Genomic DNA, 11,759 nt, shown 5'->3' on the forward strand with positions numbered 1-11,759 from the left:
TCCCCCCCCCCCCCCCCCCCCCTCTCTCTTCTACTTCAGCAAAAATCACCTCCCAAAATCTATTCGAGTTGCTCCAAGATAATAAATTTCATATATTTATACACATAAAAAATGAATAATGAGTAATTAATAAATATATTCCCCACGAGCGGAGGGTGGACACTCTGTAGTTTTACCACCGGGTTTATTCCCTCTTTTTTCTATCAAAAAAAAAAATGTATTCACATTATACCTATTTAATTAGTTGGAAAAAATAGAGCTTTGAAAAGTTTTGAAGTCTTTGTTTTAAATTGAAAAATATGTAGTACTAAAAAAAAATTGAAAAATATGTATGTGCAAATTAGTATAAATACATTTTAACTTTTTAATAAAATTGTAATTTGTTGCTAGAAAACTCTCTTCTACGCGTGGTGCAAATCATAGAACCAAAATGAGCTATATAGGCTTGATTACAAGATGGTAAAATGAGCACATTCTTATGTTTCCACAATATTATCATATGCTTGCTCTCTCAATTCCAATCGTTATATCGTGAACAGTTGGATTCCACATTTATGTTTATATATCATATATGCTCAACACGTTCCTTCATGTGTGCGAATGGATTATTTTTTGATGAGCTCCAAGTAACACATGGTATAATCTTTTTTTTAATTTATCAGGTGACGCGGAGATTTTAATCCATGATCTGTGTCATGGGGTTGACTCTGATAACAAATTGAAGAATGTGCTACATCTCAACTAAAAGTCTAAACTGATAGTTGGATTACATATTTATGTTTATATATTATATGTTCAACAGTGTAGACCATGATGATACGTCACAAATATGTATATTATTAAATGAATATGTAATAGAATAAAAATAATACTTTAATGTTAGTATAATGAAACTATTGTGTATGTGTATAAAATAAAATTGAATGACAGAGCACATACATATATGTATATTATCAAATGAACCAATAATAAAATTAAAATGATACTTTAGTGTTAATATAATGAACCTATTATATATATAAAATAAAACTAAATAATAGAGCTCATACATATATGTATATTGACAAATACACGTGTGTTTTGGAATTAAAATGTCACTTTAATTTTGTTATATATTCCAGTTCATAACTTTTCCTCAATGCTTTCCACACTACCCTTCTCCTTTTAAGGAAAGTGCAATTTACATATTGTTGAATGCAGTTTAGTTTTGCTAAGATGAACTTTTAGAGTGGCTTGCTAGAAAATAAACTTGGTAGTCTTGCATACTTACATTAGAGTCAATTCTTAAGAGAAAACTTAGAGCTAATCCCTGTCGTCCATCTAGATAGATATAACAGCTCTAAAGCAAAGAGAAACGAAAAAATCTGATAATATTTTAATATTTATCTCCTACTTTAAAATGCAATTCACAACACTAAATTAAAGCACAAACTATAACAAGTGAACTCTAAGTGCTAAGTGTATTGCACTTCCAAATGAGTGCATTTTCGTAATTATTACTTTACACTGGACAAAATTTTAGAATGTACTCGCCAATATGTGACAGTGCACTTATGATATATAAAAATGCACTTAATATGAACACTATAACATATCAACGAGTGCAATGTGAAACTTTACCCAATGTATTGTAATAATTACTAAAATGCCATATCATTTTTTACCCTATTTTTCTTTCCTTTCTGGTCCATAATCATATCAAATAAAAGCATAATATAAAATTATTTCACAATATTTATAGAAAACATAATTGTTATTTGACCCCGCTCTAAAAATGACAAAAGTCTGAATATTCATTATCCGGCGCATCTGATTTGACAAGACTAATTTTCCTTGTGCTATGCGTATGTACAAAGGATTAGTGGCCACTTTGATTAAATTGCTTTTCACAAATTAGCCGCCTATGAAGAATGGTTTTATATCAATCATATCATCATCTTTTCGTAGCCAACATTGTATCCTATCAACATGGTGACGTGGCGTGATTGCTTTTTCTCAATTGTTATAATGAAAGATAATTTAACCGAATGTGGTAGCTCAAGTAGCAAGTGAGCTCTCTTTGTGTGAAAAATTTCAGGAGAATTCGCGTTCAATTTTCACCAGTGACGAATCTCCTTGGGCCAACTCCCATACCTCCCGGAACTAACACGGGTGGACCCGGGCCGTTAAATTAACGGAGAAAGACCCTGTGGATTTACCAAAAAAAATGATAATTTACATTATAAGATGGAATACAAATATATGTATTATTTTTAGTTTACTATGTATTTAGGGATTCAATTGTAAATTTTAATAATCACGTCGTTATGATATAAAACATTACGAAGTGAGTTAAAGATTGAACTAGTGGCACCCGGTGTCCCGGTTTACACTCCCACATGGATGATAGGGGTGGATTTGAGCCTCAGTGGAGACAACTGTTAACTCCAATACTACATTGTAACAGAGTCAGTAGTACTCAAAAAAAAAGTTTATAATAGTGTTAGATCTGTTTCATAAAGTTTTTGATTAAACCTCAATATTTCTTATCAAACGTGTCACTTTCTTAATAATTTATTAGAAACTAAATTTATAATTTGAATAAATTTTATGAGCATGAGTAACACTACGTTAGATTGGTTATTAAATATTAAGAGATTATTTAACTTCATAAGATTTCTAAAAACCTTTACCGATGAAAGCAAAATTCTCAGCACAACAACGACCCCACCCCCCGCCGGATAGAATGGTGGGCGGGTAAATGATCGTGGGCGGGTAAATGATGATGGGCAAATTATACTATAAACTAGGGTCAACATTGCAATGTAGATCATGTATAAATTTTCACTTTTAGTACATTGAATGATCATTTTTAATATATTGAAAGTTCAATTTCAGCTAGTTTCATAATGCAGAGAAATGAACAACAAAAAATTGAACATTCAAAAAATTAAAAATGAACTTTCAAAATACTTAAAATGAACCTTATGTCAGTGGTTCATCTTGTGTAAGGTGGACCATGGTCCGTGAAATAATAATTGATCATAGTGTCTTAGTAGCCCTTGGTGCTTATGACCTACCCAAAGATCGTCCACCTTCCTCCCTTGCTGTTTCTAGAATTAACATTTTCTAGAAAACCCAAGAAAAAGGAGAAAATAGAAAAATCCACAAAATAAGAAATAAATCAGGAGATTAACGGGAAAACCCAAGAAAAAGGAGAAAATAGAAAAATCCACAAAATAAGAAATAAATCAAGAGATTAACCTACAAAAGGTTAGAATAAATCTAGAAACAGCAAGGGACGAAGGTGGACGATCTTTGGGTAGGTCATAAGCACAAGTCGAGTTACCTTTCTCCTTAAAACCTTATTTACTGTCGTCCCCCGGGGTGCTGGAGCCTTGCGGTCTAGGTTTCCCAGGATAAAACGTACTACGGTTCCTGTGTTTGAGCACACAAACTTGGAACCTGGCGAACGAGAACGTGGGATGAACACATGTGGCCAAATGCTACTGCTCAACCTGGAAATTTATAAGAGATGATGGAATAATGACACATTAACCATGGCAATCAATTCTGGTAGTGTAACTTACGTAACAGCTCTCCACTAACCCCATGAAACAACTACCAGGGTTCATTGAAAAGAACAATTCTAGTTATGTCAACAAACTAGAGACATCGTTGTATAGGTTAAAGCAGGTACCTTGGACATGGTCCAACAAACAATAGCTTGATGGCTATCTTCTAGTTATTGATTTTTATCTCCATCGAGATAAAGCAACATTAAAGGAACTATAATTGCATTTTATCTCCATCAAGAATCAGCTAATAGACATCAATCTTCACAAAGGCATTACCATCTCCTCAATTTACCTTGATACAAGACAAACGCAATGTTGTCAGTTGTCATTTGTAAGCGGTCAGCCTTGTACTTAAGGGGAAGTATTTAATTTGGACTAGACTTTTAAGAGTTTGTATCTTTATTGTAGTATACTATTTTAGTCTTCTATAGACTCTTACATGTAATTTATATATAGTGCACATAGTGAATTCATGGAGTACACTTTTTATTCTTTCCCTAGCAGACATACATTCTCATGTGGACAAGTTATGAGAGAATATTATGAAAATATAAAGTGATTTATTTTTAACTTCTCCCAAAGAAATGGTATGAAGCATTATTTTAATATATTATATGGTATGATATACTAATTAATCATCATAGGAAATCCGCGGGAAAGTTGCTTATCATTCTATGAACGCATATGACGTCAGAGTTCATATTATCCTGTGCCAGAAATAAAGCTTTTCAAGCGTTGTTGCACCATAATGGTATCCATTCCAAGTCGAGGTAAAAATGCCTATCCAAAAAAAACATAACGTAATCAAGAACAACTACTAAAGATTAATAAACCATGCAACGAAACATGCACGAGTTATGAGTAAAAAGAACATCAATATGTGTTAGGAGTATGCAAAAAACTTAGGATCAGCAGACCTGCTAGCAAGGTCTACTGGATCAATTGTTATACCATGGACCTGCAAGATCTACCTTGCATTATAGAGCTAATCTAAAAATTATGGGTCAAACAGTTAACATATACAGAGTAATATATTAACTGCATATTATATTTAGGCAAATTATACCGTAGATCAGGGTCTACATAGTATTGTCGATCCTATTCCAAAAATAATCTTCAGATTCTGTACTTATAGTTGATGCATACTATATATACGAGTTAACCGTATATATACCTATAAACAAACACATTCAATACATATAGTTTACCCGTTTAATCGTTTATGTACCTATAATTGAATTCACATAACATAATAACTATACACACATAAATTATTAACTGCAGGTACAGAATATGTTAATTATAGAAATTATTAACTGCACGCATAGAATGTGTTAACTATAAACACATAATTTTTGGAGCAGGGTTCACAATGCAATATAAGCCCGGGTCCATGGTATACAATGGATTAGGGTTTATCTAGTATTGTGGATCCTGGTCCAAAAATAACTTACAAATTGTGTACTTACAATTGATATATTTTATACCTGCAATCAACCGTTTATATACATGTAAACAAACACATTCTATACTTGTAGTTAATCATTTATGTACCTGTAAACAAATTGAAATCACGTAAACACAAACTATTAATTGTAGGTAACTATAGAAATTATTAACTGCAGGTATAGAATATGTTAACTACAAACACATAATTTGTTTATCAGGGTTCACAATGCAATATGAACCCTGGTCATGGTATAACAAATGTTTTTTTTGAACTCGGTATAACAAATGTTGTTTGCACATAATTTGTTAACTACAAACACACAAAACTTGGATGGATAACATAATTTGCCTCTTTGTACTGTACCTTACAAAGAATTGTATGGTAGACCTTGAGATCCACAGTGGAGAAGCTTGCACTCACAACTTCAGCACCTTCTTCTTCAAGAATCCGAATGACTTTATGCATCTTCAGCTTCTTGTTCTGCGATCCACACACTATATTTATCTCCAATAATGCGCCACTTTCTTTCACGGCTATTTCAACTGGTACTTGTAGACTATCCATTCTTGCTTTCAGCTCAGTAATGTTTTTCTCTAGCTGTTTGATATAGTTAGTGGCTTGATCCAACAAGTCCAACCCCGACGGTTTTTTCTTTTCCTGTAGTACCTCAACAACAAATCATTCATAAATAATCTGTAACCCTAATAAAAGGTCATCAATTATTTCAACAAAAAACATATAGGTTGTGATAAGAAATGGTTTTAGATTTGAAATTGCTAAAACTCATCAACTATACCGGATAGTTTTCACCAGAGATGACTACGAGAGAGGTGAGCTGATCATAAAGACCTTTCAGTTTCTGTCGCCGTTGTTTCTCAGCCAAATGCCGACCAGCTTTTGGTGTCCGGAAGCTAGGGTTAGTCTCCATGTTTTGGGCTAACAACCTAAGCCTGGTTTTTTTTTGTCCTTAAAATAATACCTCCACATGCCTATATATATAGGCTTAAAATGGCTATCGTTGCCAACTGTACAGAACCCAGAAAACAGGTCAATTACGTACTCTGCAAGATTGATGTGGATCGGAGCACTATATGAAATAATGCACATGTGTATACATACGCAAAAAACGGCTATAGAAAAATTGCCGTAATTAAGTGCATTTCAGATCACAGTTATTAGACAAATTGTATACATAATCTACTATATATATCCACATTCACCTAACGTGAACTAATAAATTAAGCCCTAAAATTAAGATCTTGTGGTTTAGTGGCACTCGGTGTCCCGGTTTACATTCCCACATAGATGATGGGAGTGGGTTCGAGCCTCAGTGGAGGCAACTGTTGACTCTTTGTGCTTCAGTAGGTTGAGAAAGTAGCTATGAACAGATACTACATTGTAACAGAGTCAGTAGTACTCAAAAAAAAACGTGAACTAATAAATGTTGGTGTAATTATTTGTTAAAATGAATGTTTTATAGTATTTTGATTTTATAATTTTTTTTATTTTTCATATTTTACCCTCTATTATATCATTTACATTTTCTTAAATACCATTGCATTCCGTCAGTGTAAACTTTAGTAACAAAATATTCCATTTGTTATTTATTATTCTTTATTTATTAATTTTTATAAGGAATGTCTTAACTTCGAACCTTATCCCAATCGAAATTGACATAATTGTTGAACATATACTATGAATATGTTATAAGAGTGTATTAAAAAAAATATACAATGTAAAATTCAACATGAACTTGGGTCAATTAATTAGTCAGACTATATACATAGCATTCAAAGTTGAGCATCAAAGATTACAAATAAAAAACCTTGTTAAGTGTTTTTTTTCGTTTGATTAATCTCCTTTTAATTATTTAGAACAAAACTTAATATTTTAATTATACTTTTGTTGGGAATAATTTAAGTCATTATGATTTTAATAATTTTTGTCTGCTTTTTTATAATGGTATAATTATAAATTACTTTACAAATATTTTTTTTATCGGGCATAATTAATATGTAAATGTTAATTAGATAATTATCTTACGTAGCTACATTTAAAACGCATTATTAAAGATGTCAATGTAGCGCAATAGAATATCGTGACACTCTTGACGCATTGAAAAGATGCCGAGACTACTACAATGTTGCAAACAATTTGACAAATCTATAAAATAAAGAAATTTCAAAATAGCCACTATTACTGCATTTATTGATCCTATATGTAAAATACTTATTGTCCATTCATTAAATATATTACAACTAATATAAATTACATTTCATTTTATTTTCTAGACTCAACCTGCTTAGATTAAAAGCAAAATCAGTATCAACCTTGACAACAAAAACACTTGGTGTATAAGATGTAGCCATTGTTTGTAAAAGGTTTATGCCCAAAGTGACAAACAAATTAACTCCAACGTTAGTATCAATTCAAAAAAAAAAACACACACACACACACACGCAAACACACAAAATCAAGTACTACACTCATTCATACTAATTCCAAAAATATGAACTTGAAAATGAACATGTGCAAAATGGATGTGAAAATTGTTGATGAAACTGGACACGTTGCGGCATCAGTATTCAGACTACCTGTAGAGTTATTGTTGTTACTACCAAGTAATTAACAAGTTATAAAAATAGAACAAGAGATACTACTCATGAACCTTCTACAAGTATAATAAATATTAATATTTTATTCAACACTTTCACATGAAACATGTAGGGGAGAAAATTACTATTGCAAAATATCAACATGCGCTTGCAAGATCAAGAATTTATAGTACAACTAAAATCCTAGTCATATATAGAACAAGGCACATCCACAACTTCCTACACCATAGTCTCATTGCATGGCACTGTCATCTATGCTACCACCAGTAACCCAATTGCAAATGACATACTACCAACAAAAAAAAAGATGACAAATAGTGAAGATGAAGACAATGACAATGCTACCCAAAAGAAAATTAAGAAGACTTAAACAAATTCAAACCAAAAGTAATATTTATTTAGATTATCATTTTTAAACTAACTATTTAGACTATCGAGTTTATAAAGTTGCAAACATTTATTTTATTGACAATTATAATGAATCTCCTATATTATCTTGCATTTATATATTTTGAATTACCTATTTAAATAATCAAATTCGACATACAAATATCATTGAGACAAAATTATTCTTTCTCTTTTCTAACACAAAATTGATGTTTCATTTGTTTGCGCTGCTCACCTGGCCCTTTCATCGCGTATCTTATGCTTCTCGGGTCTCTAAACATAAAACGCCGGCTTTGGGACTTGCCAACACTCTCGCCCCTATCTTTTCGAACAATAATCAGTAGTCCAACACTCTCGTCACTGAGAGAGTTTGGTTGACAGAAAAGTTCAAACTTTCTTTAGAATTTAAAATGTGGGAAACATTTGACTAGAAAATCTACTAAATTGCAGAAAATTAGGTGCATTAATCATCAGTGAGGACAGTAATCAGATAAATTATATGCTAATCCAAATTTAATACATACAAATAATTATGAAAACAAGGAGAAGAACAATAATAAAGAGTTAATCATTTGAACGTCACTTCTGTCCCGTGTTTCCCTATCTGTAGCTTGATTCATACCTGACACGGAGTATATTTCTTGGATTAACTGTGAAATTAACTTATTAGTTATTAATACTGTATGAAAGCGCACTACAGTTAATACATTAAACAAATACCATTTAAAATTGGATTTGATCTCTACATTCTTCAAGTCCATTTTGTTGAATTATAAGTCAAAATTTTTGAAAAACAAAAATATTAATGTTGTGGCTCCCTACGGAATTCCTTTTTTTGTTTTGTTTTGTTTTGTTTTGGTGTATATATATATTTAAAGAAATTGACCAAGGAACAATGCCTTTATGGCTTTAATTATGTCAGTCATCACCTCCTAATTTTACTTGCAAGTTTCAAAGGCAAAAACTTGTGTGAGACCGTCTCACCGTGAGACGGGTCGGGTCAAGATGCAAATGTAACACTTATATGCACAAATGTCATACTTATATGCTCAAATGTAATACTAATTAGGAATAAAAATTTTGATACTTATAAGGGTAAATGTAATACTTTTAAGGGAAAATTCAATACTTTTACATTTCGATTTGAAAGTATTACATTTTTCCTAAAAAGTATTATATTTGCCCTTATAAGTATGGGCACTTGTCAACATTACTTATTATGAAAAATGTATTACTTTTTCTCTTATAAGTAACAAAAATTGTATTCTTGATTAGTGTTATATTTGAGCATATAAGTATGACATTTGCACATATAAGTATGACATTTGCATGTTGCTTTGATCCGACCCGACCCGTCTCACGAATAAAGATCCGTGAGGCGGTCTCACACAAGTGTGACCCAGTTTCATATTGTCATGTCTGTATCTAATACTCTTTTCGTTCCATTTTTTAAGTCCAACTAAGCTAATAAAATGACTTGATTGAAGTTATTTATAATTTAGATTTTCTAATAGTTAATTTAGTGTTGGTTCAAAAAAATTTTATATTTAGAAATAGAATTGAAATTCGAGAGAAAAGAAAACACTTGGAAGATTGATTCCATGGTTTGTTTGATGAAAAGAAATTATTAGGAAGATTGATTACGTTGTTTGGTTAAATGAGATTGAAATAGTAAGGAATAGTGAATATAATATCCTACACATAATAATGATAATAAAAGTAACAAAGATAAAATTGTCTAACCATTTGATACTTTCTTCCCAACTTCTATATGAAAAAGATGACGCGTGCCATGATTATGTGCATTAATCATCCGTGAGGACAATAATCAGATAAATTATATGGAGCATCCTTAGTAGTGAACTTCTTTTGTGATTTTTGAGAAATTTTTGTAAGTGTGATTAGGAAAGAGAATATGGAAGGGGAGAGAAAATAAAATAAAACAAATCTGATTCAAAAAAAAAAAAAGAAGTAATATAGTCCCTATAACGCATGCGTCCGCTGGGCGCATCTGTGACAATCACGCACGGCATGTGAGGTGGAGTAAATGGACCGTGGGTCCCACTTTTCTGAAATAACCCTTATTTTGTAGGAGTTCATTTTGCCCCCTCTCTCTACCATGTTGGCACTTATTTTCTAAAAAATCGTGAATAAACTCTTAGAGCATGAATATCAACGGTTTTTTTGGGGTGATTGGAACAGTGTATGTTCAGGTGGAGGAGTGAGAGCATAGGAAAGAGAAAAAATAAACGCTCTGCAAATGTTGGTTCATGATAAAGTAACTTTGTACCTAACAAATTAAATGCTTGTTGCGCCTGACGCGCGTCGCGCCTCACGCACTGCTTTATTGTTTTTTTTTTAAATCAAATTTGTTTTCTTTTTCTTCACCTCATTTTCTCTTTCCTAATCACACTTACAAAAACTCCTTAAAAACCGCGAAAAAACTCCATTAATAAGGATGCTCTTACAATGAATGCTCTTAATCCAAAGTTAATTATGACGACAACAACAACAATAATAAATTAATAATAAAGAGTTAAATCATTTCAATGTCACTTCAATTCTGTCCCGTGATTCCCTCTCTGTAGCTTTATTCACACCTAACACGTCCATCTGCTTCTAAAATTAGATATTATTGACATATTAGGATATATTTAGTATATTATATATATATTGAGTAGTACTGACTTTGTTATAATGTAATATCTGTTTATAACTACTTTCTCAAAGCACAAAGAGACAACAACACCTCCACTGAGACTTGAATCCACCCTCGACATGGGGTGCAATATATATATATATGTGAAAATTCTACGGGGTCTCAAAGGAACCGTGATGGATATCAAAAATGGAAAAGATAGTTTTAAGTTTTAATGGAAAAGGTACTTTCCATATTTTATTTCTCAAAGAATTAAAGGAACACAAGTAATTTACTAAATTGCCGTCAGTATTCAAATTTGAATATATCTCTACATAAATTTATTAAGGAGAAAATTGGTGTCTTATGAATTCATTTGCGGAGTGTTATATTAATTCACAAATACTAAGTAGTTGCTCTGCACAGGATTTAAATACAAGTTTGAAGGCTAAAAGACCTTGTGATCTAGTGGCACCCTCCCAGTTTATATTCTAATAAAATGGATGATGGGAATGGGTTTGAGCCTCAGTACTCTATTGTTCATTCTTTGTGCTTCAGTAGGTTTTTGAAGAGGATTTGTATTAAAATACTAATTTGAACTCAGAATCCATCCAAATATTGATTAATTGCAATATTTACAAATCTAATTTCAGATCCTCTTTCAACTCCATCATCTGGTTAAAATGTCTATACACAATAATAATGATAATAACTAAATTCCAACCATGTGATACTTTCTTCTCAACTTCCATAGAAAACAAAATATCATCCCTCCCCTTTGGAAAACTTTTTTTCAAAACTAAGGAAAACATTTTCTACCTAACAAATTTCATTTTCCTCAAATATAAGGAAAACTTTTCCATCCAACAAAACACGTTCAATTGTTCAAAAGTATTATTAAACACAAAATTGAAATTGAATTTAAAAATTATAACAAAATATTATAGAAAATAACCTAAGTACGAAGAGTTAAATTAACCAATTATTAGTAAAAATGAAATGTAAAATGAAACATAATGAGTACTATTTTATTTATTATTTTATTTGATTAATAAATTGATATTTTAACTCAATGTGAAGTCTATTAAATTACAAGTATCCAATAAATATAA

The 11,759-nt window shown here is 31.5% G+C and overlaps 1 protein-coding gene across 1 annotated transcript; it reads right to left on the reverse strand.

Annotated features, from left to right (window-relative positions):
* Nucleotides 1-4,019: 4,019 nt before the first annotated feature.
* Nucleotides 4,020-5,935, reverse strand: LOC116015759. The gene is made up of 3 exons (XM_031255932.1): nucleotides 5,804-5,935; nucleotides 5,371-5,664; nucleotides 4,020-4,337 (listed from the first exon to the last, which is right to left on the reverse strand). Exons 1-3 carry the CDS (start codon nucleotides 5,933-5,935, stop codon nucleotides 4,260-4,262), a joined length of 504 nt encoding a protein of 167 aa, XP_031111792.1. The 3' UTR covers nucleotides 4,020-4,259.
* Between the last annotated feature and the right edge of the window lie 5,824 nt (nucleotides 5,936-11,759).

The sequence above is a fragment of the Ipomoea triloba genome, chromosome 4 (assembly GCF_003576645.1).
Source record: "Ipomoea triloba cultivar NCNSP0323 chromosome 4, ASM357664v1".
Taxonomy (NCBI): Eukaryota; Viridiplantae; Streptophyta; class Magnoliopsida; order Solanales; family Convolvulaceae; genus Ipomoea; species Ipomoea triloba.

Excerpts from the sequence above, each read along its gene's own strand:
- LOC116015759 (XM_031255932.1), bottom strand. The coding sequence starts at position 5,935 with ATGGAGACTAACCCTAGCTTCCGGACACCAAAAGCTGGTCGGCATTTG. Across the intron at positions 5,665-5,803 it reads TCTCTGGTGAAAACTATCCG|GAAAAGAAAAAACCGTCGGG; the intron begins GTATAGTTGATG and ends GAGGTACTACAG. Across the intron at positions 4,338-5,370 it reads ACCATACAATTCTTTGTAAG|GCATTTTTACCTCGACTTGG; the intron begins GTACAGTACAAA and ends TTTTTTGGATAG.